The sequence below is a fragment of the Lipotes vexillifer genome, unplaced genomic scaffold (assembly GCF_000442215.2).
Source record: "Lipotes vexillifer unplaced genomic scaffold, Lipotes_vexillifer_v1.1 scaffold260, whole genome shotgun sequence".
Classification (NCBI taxonomy): Eukaryota; Metazoa; Chordata; class Mammalia; order Artiodactyla; family Lipotidae; genus Lipotes; species Lipotes vexillifer.
The window spans coordinates 726,560-743,344 of record NW_006778123.1 but is presented as its reverse complement, the minus strand read 5'-3'; the positions used below and the strand labels follow the sequence as shown (position 1 = coordinate 743,344).

The following is a 16,785-nucleotide window of genomic DNA, read 5'->3' as shown; positions in this document are numbered from 1 at the left end:
CAGCAATGAAGACCCAACACAGCCAAAAGTAAATTAAAAAAAAAAGAAAAGAAAAGAAGGGAGAGGTTACCAGAACATGGAAAAGTGAGTCATGCAGAGCAGGTCAGTTTTGGAGGAGTAGTAACTTCCCAGGAAGGTGAGGTGACCTTTCAGGAAGAAAGCCAGGGGAATAAATATACTGACCTCCCTCTCTTCCCATCCTGCAGTTTCCAGTCTGTGCTTCCTCCCCACTGGCCAAACTCAGTTGGAAGCCTGAGAGCACTGACCCCATTGATGTACTCTCTGCCCTTGAACTCCAGGACAGCCAGCTGGTAGAGTGGTCCTGGAGGAGGGAAAGGAAGGTAATCATCAAAGATGTGCGGATGAAAAGGTGGTAATCAGAACTTTAGAGACCTGATTGAAATTCACTTTACGTGTGTGTGTGTGTGTGTGTGTGTTAACTTTGAGACATTAGTTGAGAAAATGAGATATTGTGAGGGGTGATAAGATTCTAGAATAATTAGTTCTACCTTTTATCTTTCTGTTTTGCCTCTTTTAACTTGAACGAATACTGAATCATGACAGATGGCATAAACTTTAGTATTTGTTTCTCATCCATGTAAATAATTCCTCTTTTCTTTCCTTGCTCACATCCAAGTTGTTTCAGCTACACATCTGGTAATAAGGCATGGTATGTCAGAACTCTGATATGATGGTTTTTGTCCGAGAACTTCTATCTTGTTTTTCAAACCCGGCAGCTTCCTAAGCAGACAACAGCATTGCAGGGGAAGAGAAAACCTTAGTTACAACATGCACTATGTGGAGAAACACAGAAGGATGTATTTTGTTACATATAAAATCAGTCTTTGCAGTTATTTATAGCCTAAGTAACATACTATTCACAAGAGCTCATGTTTCCAGATGTAATTAATTTGGTCTGCACAGGACAAATGTATCTTTTCTGAGTCTCACAGCTCTAAGCCCTGTCCTGTCAATCATTTGGGATCTACCCTGACTAGATTAACACAAATCCTATACTGTCCCAGTAGATACCCAATTTTGACAGTAGTTTCCCTCCATCGCCCCCCCGCCACCACCAAGGGTTCTCCATGGAAGACCCACCACATTAAGAAGGACAAATTGTCTTATGGGAATGAGTACAGGAGATCTTGACTAGTTCCTCTTTCAGAACTTTTCCCTGCATAACTTTAGACCTGCATTTCCAACTGTCACTTAGATATCTCCATCTAGGTATATTTTGGATGCATTTCAAATGCTACACAGTGCAAAGGGAACTCACTGAATTTTCCCAATTTGCTTCCTCTTCCAGTTAAGAGCATCACCATCTACCCAAACCATCATTTAAGTCTCCCAAACTGGAAACTTGGGAATTATTCTTAGCATTCCATTTTTCTCATTACTCATATCCACACATTCTACAAGTCTGATAGGTTTTATTTTCTAGAATATTCTAGAAGCTACCCTTTCTACTCTCACCCATTGCCACAAATTTCACCAAAACTGACACAATTGCCTCTTCAATAAGCTTTCTGACAGTATCTCCCCCTACTCTCCTTGTCCCTTAGTTTTTCCCTAAGGCATCCTTCCACATTCCTTCTTCTGTCTTTCCAAAGGCATATTTAATCACAACAGTGGACTCCTTTAAAAACCTTAGTTTCTCCCTGGGGCCCACAAAATCTACTGCTTTGAATGCTAATATTCACACTGTGTTCTTCTCCATTTAGTCAACCTTTCTCTTATATGCAATCTCTTCTGACCTGTAAAAATGCATACCTCCTGTCTTTGCTTAAGCACTCTCTCCTCTTTGGGCATTCTGTACTTAACTAAATCCTCTCCATAATAATAGCACAAAAATAATTTATTGTGTAGCAGCAAGGGATAGGCACTATGCTAAACACTCTATACTCATTAGATGTTATAAGCACCATTTTACATTGAGGAAATTGAAGTAAATAATTCATCCAAGATCACATTTTAAGAAAACAGCAAAACTGGGTTTACAATTCAGGTCTATCTCAATCCGCAAACTGAACACTTAAATGCTGCCTTCATTACAATATACCAGTTAACTCAGGTCAAGTTGTACCCCTATCTTTAAGCTCACAGATCATTCTAGTCCCCCTTCACTCATCTCTAATTGTTGTTTTAACCAACAACACACTATTTAGTATTAAATTACTCTTTAATTTTTTCTAAATCTTATCTGAATTGGATTGTAAATTCTTTGTGAGCAGAGAATTAAAAAGAATAAAATCTTAATATGCCTCCGTAATGGCATAGCATATCCTATAATAGCAAATAGCTATCTCTTATTGGGGCAGTTTATAAGCATACTTAATATTTACACATGTAATGAATACTCGGTATTTGCTTTACTTAAATCAGGAGCAGACAAGATTAATTATATTTAGAGGATACAGTGAATGTAAAATTTTCAACAAGAGCAGAGACCGAAGTGTCTGTATTCCATTTTTTTCTGTCCCTCCCGTGTTGGGCCATCTTTTTTTATCATACTACTGGACTTCTCTGTACTTGCAATTATTTTAAGTGGTTATTACAAAAATGCTGCTCTACCTTGAGGGTAATAATTTCCACCAGCCTGAATAGTCACGTTACGGATTTTGGCCAATATTACGTCCAAATCTTATATATTTGATTTTTTCTACCTTCATATGCTCTCTCCCTTCTTATTTGAAATAAGTCCACTGTTAGGTGTGTTAGGTAACCCTGCTTGGGCCTATTTCGGAGAATTTATTACTGGTAGGCTCTCTGGAAGTCCTTCTTCGGAGGTGTGTAATTTTGCAACCTTTAAAAGCGTTTTGCATGACCCCGCAATCCCTTAGGCCAAATGCTCACTAACCCGGAAGGTCCACAAACGGAAACTGCGAGAGGCCCTCCGGGCGGCGGCACCAACGCCTCCGTGGCCCAAGGTCCGGTTGTGAGCGCAGCGGGCCCGTAGAGGGCGATCCCAGCCGGCCCCACAGCCTGCAGGCCTAAGGCCGCCACCTCGGCCCAGCGGCGGGAAACCCCAGGAAGCTGGTTTCCGCGCGAAGTCAGCATTCGGGCCGGCGGGAAACGAGTTCGCGAAGCAGAAGGGTCCCCAAGGCCTTCCCTAGGTGGCCGGCCCCACCAGGCCGCGTGGCTGGCGGTGTCTGGCTGAGCGCGGTGAAGCGGGTTCATTTCCTGACGTGCTTTCTCAGAAATCTAGGCCGCGCCGGCGCGCACGCACACCGCTTTTCATGATCATACAAGTGCACGTCAGAGTTTCTCATCTTTGGTGTGTTTTTGAGACCACAGAACCGAATCGGCTAAGCCTGAGGATTCGCTCGCGTCCTGGGTCGCGAAACAGAGACCAAGGGTGCAACCCATGTGGGCGGCCTTGTAACCGCCAGACACCCGAAGACTAGAGGGCGTGTCCAGGGCCCAGGTGCACGCTAAGGCGCAAGTAACGGCTCTCGGCGGCCCCGCCCTCCGCCCCGCCCTCCCCGCACCCGCCCATTTTAGTTCCCTCGTGTCTATTGCCACTTCCCTGGTCGCTTCCTCTTTAAGGCGGAGCCCGGCGTAGATCTCGCGAGATCCGGGTTGGCGCCGTGACCTCCATGTGGGAGCAAGAGCTCTATAAGTAAACACTCCGCGCGGTGCGGATAAGGCTGTTTCCCATTTGTGAGGCGGGGGCTGCGAAAGCAGCCGCGCTTCCGACTGGTTCCGGTTTCCTTCCCTCCTCAGCTCTCTTAGGTGGGCTCGCGGTCTAGTATTCGCCGCCGCCTGTCGGGCCCGGCGTCTGGTCGGTCTTCCTCGCTTGTGCGCGCGCTCGCCCGCCAGCCGCGGAGAGCCAGAGCAGCCGGGGAAGCGGTGCGGCCCGGGCGGGGCGCGGCGCCCGGAGCGCAGGGGGAGACAAAGCGAAGCCGGCCCCTTCTCCCGGCGCCGAGATGTGGATCCAGGTTCGCACCATCGACGGCTCCCAGACGCGCACCATTGAGGACGTGTCTCGGAAAGCCACAATTGAGGAGCTGCGCGAACGGGTGTGGGCGCTGTTCGACGTGCGGCCCGAGTGCCAGCGCCTCTTCTACCGGGGCAAACAGGTGAGGCGCGCCCACCGCACCCCTCTGGAAGCCGGAGCAAGGGCATCGGGGCGCCACGGGGTTGCGTGGGCTGGGCGGGTCGGAGGGCTTGGTGCACGGCGCGCGCAGAGCGCACCTAGCTCCACTTCGGGTGGGCAACCCGCGAGGCTCAGAGTGCGGCCCTGGGCCCGCCTACGGGGCCTAGCGGGGTCCTGGCCAGCCCCGTTGCAGGTGCGCTCGGCGGCGGCGCCCCGAGCGCCGAGACCTCACCGCCCTTACCAAGCGGGTCAGCAGCCGCAGGCACAGCCCGCCAGAGAGCCTGGGTTCCCTCGCTTCCCGCGCTTGGTGAAGTCCGGGGCCCCTGGAGGGCGGGGAGGGCAGCGGGCTCTGGCGGCCATGCCGAAGTGCGGGTGGGGAGGGTCGGAGGCCCCTGCTCCCGGCCGCGCTGACCCGGCTCACGGCTCGTATCGCTTCCGTATCTCTGCCGGGCTCCCGGCTCCCAAATAGGAGGGGAAACATACATTGCTCCCTCTGGGGCACAAGACCCGAAGTCTGCCTCCTTACTGTGGAAGGGATTTATATATACTGAAGATTCGAAGGGTTTACAGAACTTCTGGCACTCGTTTCCCTCACCTTTTTTCCTAGAATCGAATCTGTTGTGGGGCAGATTAGAGACCTGGGCTGAAGAAGCTGTTGATGTAACCCGGGACAGGTTTAAACTGCCCAGTTTGCCAAGGGGGTTGTTCGCAGAGTGAAAAGCAGTGTAAAAGATTCGTCTTGCTCTTATTTTTCACCTTCTAATTAGACCCCTCACTCAAGCTTTTAACACAGCAATTGGAGCATAGCCAGCGGTACATACTTGAAGGCTGAAAGTGTTTTTTGGCGGTGAGGGTGTCTGTGGGCGTCGCTGGTAGTTGAACAGTTTAGCCTTGGTCTGGCCCATTGAAGATTTTTCCTACTCACATGGCCTGTACCTAGAGACCCAGACCCATCCTATTTTATTGCCTTTAAAAAAAAAAAAACACGTTAATCTACTAAAGAAGTTGGCATCCTCCAGTTGGTAGATCATAGTTTGGCTCCAATCCTGTGGTTTGAAATAAGTGTAACTCTCTTTGATTTGGTAGCAGTAGCCGTTTTCCTACAGCCAAAGGGTTTGATAGGAATATTTTTCTCCCCTTCCTAGGCTTACCCTTTGAAACCTGCCCAGAAATTTCAGAGTAACAAGATTACACTCTGAGAAAGAGCCAGGGTTTTTTTTGTTTTCAAGTAAACGATAGCATCTTTGATATGTGTTAGTAGGCAGTTTTATATTGATCTTCTAGTGTTAGACTTGTAAAAACAGCTGTTCAGTTTAGTTGTAAACTTTGCTTTAGAAATAAATGTGTGTGTATTAAAAACTATGTAGCTTTATATTGCTATGCCTCCAGTGGCTGACACCTTTTTATCTTTTGGTCAAAAGTGAAAAGCATGTAATCAAGTTTATTGAATTTTATTTTCTAGCTAGGAACAATAGTACATGAATTCCTGGGATACTTTGGTGACTTCACCAGAGAGAAATGAAGCGTGAAAATGTATTCCTGGGCGACACCCCTTACAGCCTAATTATCAAATATGATAGAAAGAAAATGTGCACCTGGCTGTCTTTAGGAGAAGGTAGGGATTGGGATAAATTCAAGGCAACAGGGTACATTTTCAGGAAACCAGGAGGCTATTCCAGGTTCAGGGAAAAACTCGAGGATAACAACATTATGTACCTCCTAGCCCAGGACAGTTGATAACTCCCTACTTTGATTTCACTATAGGGATAAACCAGTAGGAATTAGGAATGGACCTTGGGTGCTGTACTTAGTTGGAGACAGAAGGAAGACATTGCTGAAGCTGTATTTGTTCCTTATGAGCTGACAGGTAGCCATGGCAGTGATTATTATCTCTATTCTCCTTTCCTCTTTGGTGTCTAGTCTTTGGACAGGATAGTGTGTCCTACTATTGGATTGGTGTCACAGGGCTGCCCTTATCCTGTAAAATGCCTTTGTGCTTATTAGAAAAAGGCCACCCCTTCCTCAGGATGCCTTACTGCCACATAGTGAAAAATGTCATAAATAAAAACAAATTTACAGTGTCCATGATGTAAATGGTCTCCCCCTACCCCCACCTTTGTATGTTAGGTCTGCCGCTTTTAATCCTTGGAAAACATCAGAATCACCTGTGGATATTTATTATAGATGCTCAGTTCACCCCAGAACTGCAAGTGGTTGAATTTAACAAGACCCCGTGGGAGGCTCTGATGAGCATCAGAGTTTGAAAATGAATGTTGAAGGATAGTCAGCCTCATACTAGTTTCTTACTGTTCAAAGTATGGTCCCTGGATCAGCAGGACCAACAGCATTAGCTTCACCTGGGAGCCTCACACCAGACCTACTGAAGTAGAATCTGTATTTTAACAAGGTCCCCAGGTGGTCTGTATGCAAATGAAGCTTGAGAAGCTCTGTAATTATGTGATTCTCTCTACTTTAGAGAGTCAGAATGGAGAGCCTCAATTCAGGGCTGTAAGTTCCAGTTAAAGTAGGGTAACCTCATCTGGATATTCTTCTCTGGGAAGTTGAGTTTGAACCCTGGGGGTTGGGGGGTTTTTTTAAGGAAGAGTTATATTGGTGGATCTCTAAATCTTTTTGAGAATCCAGAGCTTTTCCTACTTTGAAAGGATTCTCTTCCCGCTTCTCTTTCCTTCCCTGTATCACTGTAGGGACTCTTAGAATAGATTGTAGATGTGGGGTATGAACCAGAACTGAAGAAAAACTGAGTAGTTAGTTGCCTTTTGCCCCTGGACTCAGTTTTCACATGGAGTACTAAGTAAAAGTGTTTGCCTACTTAAAGGAGTAAGGGAGGGAGAGGGGGAGAGGTAGAGGGAGAGGGAGGAGTGTATATGCTGTGAAAGTGTAATGCCCTCCACCTGCATCCCTTATTATTAGCCCCTTGGGAATGACTTCTCTGCCTTCTCAGCCACTGCCAATTGGTGTTTGCTTCCTAGTTTTCCCTTGCATCACTGTTGCCTTTCTTACTGTTACCTGGAATTTCTTCAACCCAATTCAAGGAAAAAATTCTAGGACTAGTCCTGCCTCTCTAATATTGTAAATTCTGCAGCCCAATCTTCTAGGATGGCAGTTATCAAACATTTTCTGCTGTGAGACATTGATGGACTATAATTAAATGCATGAAACTCATAGGTGTTTGTAATTTCCAAATTACCCAGTCCTTTTCTCCCCGACTCAGCATACTTTAAGTGCAGGTAATTTTCAATCTATACTTTCATTAAATTTGGGAGAACTTTAGTACTTATTCTTATTGTTTTTAGCTGTGCAGCTTGCAAGATCTTGGTTCCCTGACCAGGGATCAAACTTGGGCCCTCGGCAGTGAAAGCTCAGACTCCTAAGCACTGGACTGCCAGGGAATTTCCAGTACTTTTTTTTTTTTTTTTTTTTTTTTTTTCTCAGGTGTGTGCACACATCTTTTTGTTGCTGCTCTTATTTCATGAGTGAGTTTCTATTATAGACCACAGCGTGAACAAAAACTCTCCCCTTTCACTTCTGAGCTATCCTGAACCTGGATTCCCTCTCTGGGCCTCAGTGGAGTCAAAGAAGAGTCTTCCAGTTTGATCTTTCCTGGTCCCTAGAGCATTTTTTTTAAATACACTTTATTGTTTAGAACAGGTTTACAGAAAAGTTGTACAGAAAGTACAGAGTTTACATATTACTCCCCCTCCCCAAGTTTCTCTTATTATTAACATCCGAACCCGCATCCCCTGCATCGGCAGGCGGACTCTCAACCACTGCGCCACCAGGGAAGCCCTCCAGTACTTTTAAAATAACATTCCAACAGTCTTCACAACTCTTCACAATAGCCTAACTCTGTGGAACTTTCAGTGTGGTGAATGATAATCACTGTTTCAGGAAAACTGGGAGGGTACCTATGAATTAGGAAGCACTATATAATCTGGGTAAAAGTCGCTATCCTAGCGAGTGTGAGTAATTGAGGAAAAGTGGTTACTTGTTATTGTGGGCCTAATTTCTATTACAGGGCTTCATGCCTTCATATGTATGCTTAGCGCTTCACTATGACTTAAGATACTACTTTTCCTTTCAAACCAAGTCTCACTTTAAGCAGCTTATATTTACTCTGATCACTTCCTAGAAACTAGTCAGAGGGGTTGGGTATAAGAATGCCCCCAAGGTCCCTCTCACTGACACCTCAAATTTCAGTGGAAAAGTGTTTATGGAAATACTTTGGATTTCCAATTATTTCATCACCTTAACAGCTGTCTTCATTTTGGGGCATGCCCTACCAGTTAATTTGCATGTTCTGTGCTGTTAGTTTTTTCCCTACTTTGAACATGACATTTTTTTGTAGTTGTCATAATGTACAACAGCTGTATGTTTAATCAAAGTTGCACTTTTTCAGTTGTTACAGAATTGGTGTGTTCTTACTTGGGGGTGGGGGGGAAGGGAAGGAGATGCTGTTAGAGAAAGTCAAAATGAAGGTGAGAATGTGTAATTTTTTGCTTCTTGAGGTTTTCCCAGGAGTTCAGGATTAGGAGTTCTTGTTTTTTTAATCAGATAAGCCATGTTAACATCATGTCCCTGTAAGGGCTTATCTGCTTACTGACTTGGAAGACTCCTTAGACTTATTTGAAATAAGCATGTTAACTAATCTGTGAGATAATGTCTCATTTAATTCCCCCACTGGAAAATTTGAATTTCTCAATCCCTTGTTCTGTTTAACGGTGTGAACACCTGTAGTGTGCAGGATTGTGCCAAGTGTATTCTTGGACCGCTTGAATTAAAGTTACCTTACCTAGTACATGAGTAAGTTTGTCATTCAAGGACAAATTCTCATTCTTTTCTCGTTGGTTGACTTCTCACATACGGCTTTATTGTGTTAGAGCTGTGAATGGTGACAGGTATTACATACAAAGAGGGAAGAATGACTAGGGATTAAATTGGTAATGTTTCCGGGGAAATGGTAGTTCTGAACTTCAAGGAGTTTGGAGAAATGGCCAACTGACTTTTATAAAGAAACAAAATGGAGACTTAGTTTCCTAGGCCTTCCGTAACAAAGTACCAAACCCTAGGTGGGTTAAGACAACAAATTTATTGTCCAGCAGTTCTGGAAGCTGTAAGCCAGAACTCAGGTTGTCAGCAGGGCCATGCCATCTCTGGCTCTAAGGAAGAATCCTTCCTTGCTTCCTTTAGCTTCTTGATGTTTGCTAGCAATCCTTGATGTTCTTGGCTTGTAAATGTGTCACTCCAGTCACGTGGCTATTTTCTCCCCTTGTGTCTGTCCAAATATAAACTTTTTATAAGGACACCAATCACAGTGGATTAGGGCCCACCCTTTTCATCTAGTTTTAACTTGATTACATCTGTAAAGATCCTATTTCCAAATAAATAGGATCTCATTCTGAGTTACTTGGGATTAGGACTTCACCGTATTTGGGAGGGGTTGGGGGTGGGGCTGGTGGACGCCATTCAGTCCTTTATAGAGACCTTGCCAAAATATGGGTAAGTTGCAAGATAATTTATTCACTAGTCATCCTGGAATACTTTTCATAATACAACTTGATCGCCTTTACAGAGAACTTTGAGCAAGTTGGAATAGCATAAGCAAGAATTGTAATTATTCCTGCTTGAATTTTTTTCTGTTTTATTTTTAAAAATTACTGCTTCAGAAAGATAAAATGGTTAAATGTCCTTATGAACACAAGGTCATAAAACAGTTCACTTTCAAAATTCACCTTTCTTGTAGATTCATTAAAATACACAAACCTTGTTGAAGTTTAGAGTTTTTCTGCTTAGGTGATGAGGTCACAGCAGCAGTGATAACATTTTTGGTTTCAGTGGCTATCAGTTTTCCCTATAGTTGATATAGAATGATTCTTAAGAATTTATTGAGGTCCTGAAAAGATGCTGTCATTAGAGGCCATAGGAATGGCTTCACAATCACTAAATTTCAGTGCTCTGTATTTTATTTTAATAATTTAGCTAGGACATTTGAGTAACTAAGGATATAGAAAGATTGAGTTTTGAGAGAAGCATTTTAATCTTTTTCTATCCTTTTTTTCTAGTTAGAAAATGGATATACTTTATTTGATTATGATGTTGGACTGAATGATATAATTCAGCTGCTAGTTCGTCCAGACCCTGACCTTCCTAGCACATCTAAACAGACTGATGTACAGGCCAAACCCTGTTCTAATAGTCCACCTAAAGTAAAGAAACCCCCAAGGGTGGGACCTTCCGGTCAGCCGTCTACATCAACTCATGATTTTCTTATTGATCCTGGCATTGGACTATACAAGGTATGTTGTCTTCCTCAGACTTCTGGTTAATTGTGAGAATATAGATATGTTCTCTTCAGGGTGTTGTGAACAAGAAAACATTGATTGCTGTTTGAGAGTAAAGATTGGGCTGTTAATATTTTAACTTTTAAAAGTAATCTTTAAAAACTAGTGAAAGATATATAGGCAAATGTATAAAATGTGTATGTACAGTACAGAGAATAATAAAGCAAACAGCTGTGTAATTCCACCAAGGTTAAGTAGTTCCTTTTTAAAGCCTCCTGTGTGCCCCTACCAGAACACATCTCCCTCTTTCCCTAAGAGGTAAACTACTTGTTCTCACTTCTATGGTCATTTTATTCTTCTTTAGTGTTAACTACTTATGTATGTATCTCTAAACAATGTTTTGTTTTGCCTGTATTTGAACTTTTACTTTTTTGCATATAGATATTTCATTTTTCACTATTATGTTCCGTTTTATTAACATGCCACAATACATTTATCTAATCCATGATTAATAGGTATTTGGGCTGTTTCCAGTTTTAGCTGTTTTAAACTGTGCTGTTTTGAACCAACTATGTGTATCATGGTATACATGTTCAAGAATTTCTTTAGGAATTTTTACCTAGAAATAAAAGTGCTGGTGGAACTTCAATGCATATTGTATCTGTAGATCAGCTTGGAGAATTGACTCAACATTGACTCAATGTTGAGTCCTTCATTCATGAATGATAGATGTCTCCATTAATTTAGATCTTTGACATGTTTCTCAATTACTTTTCTGTTAACATATCTTTGACTTATTTCTATTAGCTTTGTTTTTGATGCTGTTACAAATGGTTGCCTTTTAAAATTGCGGTTTGTTTGGTATGTAGAAATGCAATGGATTTATTTATTGACCTTTGTTATCTAGCAACTTCTTCAAATTCTAGTAAATTTTGTGGGAATAATTGACAGTTTTGCTCCATCTTTTTCTGTCCTTATATTTTTTCTTAATTCTTACTGGTTGGGATAAACTGGGACCCAAACTTAATTTTCAGAGCTTTTTCAAGGCAAAAAATTAAAAATTGGTAGACAAAATGAATTAAGAAAATGCAAACAGAAAAATGCAAACAGATCCATAAAAATGGAAAGAATCAAAACTGGCAAAGAGTTGTATCAGAGTACCTGGCCTGGCTACACTGATGAATTGCTTTAAACCCATGAAGATATCTAAATTGACCCACAATTAAAAAAAAAAAAAAAAAAAAAAGGAAAGCTTTCATTTGTTCTATAAATTTAGTGTAATACTGATACTTGAAACATGATAAAAAGCACACTAGTATCACTACATATTGATGTAAAACCTAAGTTATGTTTTACAAATAAAATTACAACTATATTAGAAGACCATACCTTGACTAATTGTGGTTTGTCAGGAAGTGGGATAGTTCACTTTTAAGAAATATTTTAACATTTCATATTAATAAACCAAAGAAAACAAATGATCTAATCCGTTTTCTTCATCTAAGTAAAAATTTGAATTCATTTCTGATTTTTAAAAAAATCCTTCGTAACAGGAACAGATGGAATAGATGAATATTTTAAACCACACCCAGCATCATGCTTAATGGTGGGGAAAAGCCACAAACATTCCCATTAAAGACAGGAGCCAGACAAAGAAGCCCGTTAATGCTATTGTTTAACATCTTTCTAGAAGTGCTAGATGATACAGATAAGCAGAAAACAAAGTGTTGTAAATACTGGAGAAGGCAGTCTTTACTTAGGAATACCTGGAAAGCTGAGAAAATACCTTAGAGCATTATGAGCCATCAGCAGAGTGGCTGTTTAAATACCAGTAGCTTTCCTTACTATGATCATTTAGTGAAAGAAAAAAGTATAGTAACAAAACAAAAGTCTGCGAATAAACTTACATGATATGCACAAAACTTACATAAATTAGTGCCTTATGTAGTGCTCACAGTTCAGATTGAATTGTTAATATTGAAAGCCCAAATTGTTGTCTACGTCACTCATTGATTTCGTCACTCTTTCAGTTACCAAAACTTTCTACTTGATATTTTTTCACATTATTTTAAAAATAAACTTGTTAATTTAGAAGTTTTAGATTTACAGCATAATTGGGAAGATACTACAGAGTTTCCATATATCCCACACCTGGTTTGCCCTGTTGTTAACATCTAACATTAGTGTGTGGCACGTTTGTTATAATTAATGAACCATATCTCCTTAGCTTGTACCTAATGTCTTTTATGTTCCAGAATCCCATCTAGGACACCGTATTACATTTACATTAGTATTATACTAAGATAGTTGTCACGTCTCCTTAAGCTCCTCTTGGCTGTGGCAGTTTCTCACACTTTGTATTTGATGACGTGACAGTTTTGAGGAGTATTGGTCAGGTATTTTGTAAAATGCCATGTTAGGATTCATTTGTTTTCCTCATCATTAGACTGGATTTACATATTTTGGGAGGAAGAGCACAGAGGTGAAGTGCTATTTTCATCACATATCTAGGGCACTGTACTGTCGACATTCTAATTGGTGATTATAATTTAGGTTTTACATCAGTAGTAACTTACTACTGTTGATGTGAACCATAATCACCCGGCCAAGGTGTAGTGTGTGTCACATTTCTTCACTGTCAGTTTACTTTCCCCCACCCCCCTTTACATACTTTTTTTTTTTTTTTGAGATGAAGTCATTATATGCAGCCCAAACTGCATGTAGTCAGATTATCTACAAAAATTATTGGGAATTCTTTTATGCGGGAGACTTGTCTCTTCTCCATTTCCTCAGTCATTTATTGATATAAGTATGGATATTTTTTCTCCTGTGTCCCTTCCATATACCCCCATTATTTTGGGTTCCTTTGATTTTCGTTGAAGCGCTTTCTTTCTGGCACTAGCACTAGCGCTTTTCTTTCGGGCTCATCTTGTAAGTTTCCTCCCCCAGTCCTGCAGTCAACCATTTCTCCAAGGAGCCTTGGTTCCTTTAATTGGAGAATGGTATTGGAAACTAAGATCTGGGCTCTAGGTGCTCCTTGCTACTGGGGTGTCCTTGTTCTTAGGGCCCTCAGCTGACAGAGCAAGGAAATACATGCAGTATGTATAATAACTCCTGTATATCCATGTATCTATAAATATTTATGTAACCATCTGTGTCCATATTAAGCTTACATTATTACATTTTAACTTTTAAGGGCAAGAAGCTGCTACTTTTGACTTGATTTGTTTTGGGCCATGTAGGTATGAATTTGTTTTCATAGGAGAGGACCAACTTATGAATCTGCAGATCTGAGATTAAGCAAGGTTAAGTAGTTAAGGTCAATTTAAATTCTCTGTTTAGCACACTTCTCAATACCCAGTTGTGTCCCCTCCCCCAAACTAATTCAGACAAGCATCATGAGAAACTACTTCTCTTAGCAGATCTTTGCTTTTTATTTGCAGTGTTAGCACTTTGGCTGTCAACTATTTCTAGTACTTGGTTTTGTTTTTTAAACATCTCTTATATTTCATATTAATATATAGCATAGATGTTAAGGACTTGAGCTTTGTTGTCAGACTTGGCTTCACATTTCAATTCAGCCACTTTCTGAGTTGGACAAATTTGGCAAGTAAGTACATTGTCTCCCTTTCCTCATTTAGAAATACACTTGGAACCTGGCATGTGAACTCTCAAAAGGCTACTGTTATTTGTAAAGTAATATGTTTAGTCAAAGCTGCACTTAACCTTCCTCTTTAGTTGAAGAGGCTAACAAACTTACTTGCTTTTTTGAATGAAGCTCGGTAATTGTCATAGATATTTGAAATTTTGACTAGTGACTTTTTCATAAAGAAGGGTTTATTTCTGGATAATCCATTCATTGAATATTTAGATATTTAGTGTATATTTGTACTGGGTACTAGAAATGAGGGGTAAACAGATGATATTGCCCTCTGCCTTCATAATTATATTAGATACTCTTTTGGGCTAGCCTGAAAATGCTCAGAGGCTTCTACTTTTGACGTATTTTGAGTTTGCTTTGAATTTTTTCTGTTTTCCTTAGAACGAGTCTCTGAATAGTGAGTATATCAAAATTTCATTAAATCATGTCTGAATCATTTAAAAAATTGGGAGGTTTTTTTTCCTCTTCATGAATTCTTGCCTATGTAATTTTTGCTTTATAAAGATTTTTCTCTATGGATGAGCAAACAGATTTGGAGGCTTTCCCTTCCTTTTGCCTCAGAATATTTTTGGACCTCATGATAAGCAGGCACAAAAAGTGGATTTTCAAAGTAGTGTACTCAAAACAGACATAGGTAAACTTTTAAGATGAAATTTTAATCTGAAGTTGTTATCCAGTATCAGTCTTGTTTTGCCCTATTTGATAACTTTGAGCGATATTTGGTCAATTTCAGATAGCTTTTCATAAGTTGTAAGAAACCAGATATCACTGTCACGTTTAGAAAGTCTGTGGAAGATTGCAGAGGCTGGGTCCATCCATTCCCATTGTACAACACATTGAATCACACTGGCTCTAGGAAGTAATTTATTTTCTGAAACCAGGAGGACCTCTGATGCCTAAATTGGTTTTAATTCTGGTTTTTAGATGTGGAAGCTTTGTATGACTCACATCAGATCTTACTGTTGAAATGACTCATTCTGGCTTAAATAATAACTGTTTAGCATGATGATAGTAAGCTTTTAGGGTTTAGCTAAGTGTGTGGCACTGTTAAAACTTTTTACATGTCTATGCTTATTGTAGCAAATAAAGAAGAAAATTATCAGTAATTACTAAGTAAAAATCATGGATTTCTTATATTTCCTGTCTTTTGTCTATAGTGCAGTGCTGCTTTATTTAACCTTGTTGATCATGAAATGTAATAGACAACAAATAAGAGTAGAACTTAACAAGATATTATGAAGTCAGTGTCCATAAATACCACTCAAATTAAGAAATAGAACAGCAGTACGCCAGGAGCTTCTCATGTGCCCCTCTTGATTAAACGCCCTCCTCCGTAGTTGTAAATACTACCCAAACTTCTATGGTAGTCATTTCTTTACTTTTTATTAGCTTTAACCTTTTATTATACTTAACCTCTTAATAACCTTTAACCTAGGTATGCATCCCTAATTCTCCTCTTTCTGAACTTTATGTAAATGGAACCGTATTGTGTTTTGATTTGTAACTCTGAAGAAACACGGTATAATGAGAGAATCATGTTCCGAGTTAGAGAAACCTTTATCAACTTAACTCCCATTTCTAGCTGTGTATCTTCTGAGGGCAAGTGTATTTCACTTCTGAACCTAATTGGAAAATAAGAATGACGTTGCATTGTAATTTTTAAAGGAGGTAATGTATATAACGTTAAATAGCTAATTATTTCCTAAATAAGCATGGTATGGTAATAAGACCATACTATGAGCTTTAATAAGTTTTAACATAGGACATATGTTGATACTTAGTGGAAGGAGAGTTATTTCATTTGTTCCTACTATATGCTTGCTAGGTTGGCACATCGTACAGATTTGTCACCTAATCTCAATATACTGCGAAGTGTGTTACTTTATAAAAGAAGCTGAGGCTGGGACAGGTTAAGTAACTTGTTCAAGGTTACATCTAGTAGGTGATATAAGCAAGGGCTTAAACTGAGGTTTATCTGCAGAGCTTGTGTGTTTTCCACAGAACATACAAAGTGCTACAGCTAGCTATGGTAATTTCTCAAGTATTTGCTCTTGGTACTGTTTTATTTTTTAATGATTTTTCTTTGCCTCTCATACTTGGGTTTTTTTTTTGTTTGTTTGTTTGGGTTTTTATCAAATACTTGGACATGAAAGACTCTTCTCTAAATGTGGCTACAGGCATATCTTGGAGATAATACGGGTTTGGCTCCAGACGACCGCAAAAAAGAATATCAGTAAAGAAGTCAAACAATTTTTTTGTTTTCCAATGCATACAAAAATTACATTTTCACTATACTATAGCCTATTAGTGTACAATAGCATAATTTCTTTTAAAAATGTACATACCTTAATTTTAAAATGCTTTATTAAAAAATAACCATCTAAGCCTTCAGCAAGTCATGATCTTTTTGCTGGTGGGAGGTCTTGCATCCGTGTTGATGGCTGCTGGCTGATCCAGGGTGGTGGTAGCTGTGGCAGTTTCTTAAATAAGACAACAGTGAAACTTTGTCATAGATTGACTCTTCCTTTTACAAACAAGTTTTCTGTAGCATACGAGGCTGTTGGATAGCATTTTACTAACAGTAGAACTTCTTTCAAAATCGGAGTTGAGTCCTCTCAAACCCCACCACTGCTTTACCAACTAAGTTTATATAGTATTGTAAATCCTTTGCTGTTTCAACAGTCTTTACAGCATCTTCCGCAGGAGTAGCTTCCGTCTCAAGAAAC

The 16,785-nt window shown here is 40.5% G+C and overlaps 1 protein-coding gene across 1 annotated transcript in view; it reads left to right on the top strand.

Moving 5' to 3' along the window:
• The first annotated feature begins 3,570 nt into the window (after nt 1-3,570).
• The window catches only part of UHRF2 (ubiquitin like with PHD and ring finger domains 2), a 76,129-nt gene continuing 62,914 nt past the window's right edge, over nt 3,571-16,785 (top strand). The window contains exons 1-2 of the mRNA XM_007451458.1: nt 3,571-4,082; nt 10,180-10,413. Coding sequence (XP_007451520.1) covers nt 3,930-4,082; nt 10,180-10,413 — 387 coding nt within the window. The 5' untranslated portion in view covers nt 3,571-3,929. The remainder of the gene's footprint in view (nt 4,083-10,179; nt 10,414-16,785) is intronic.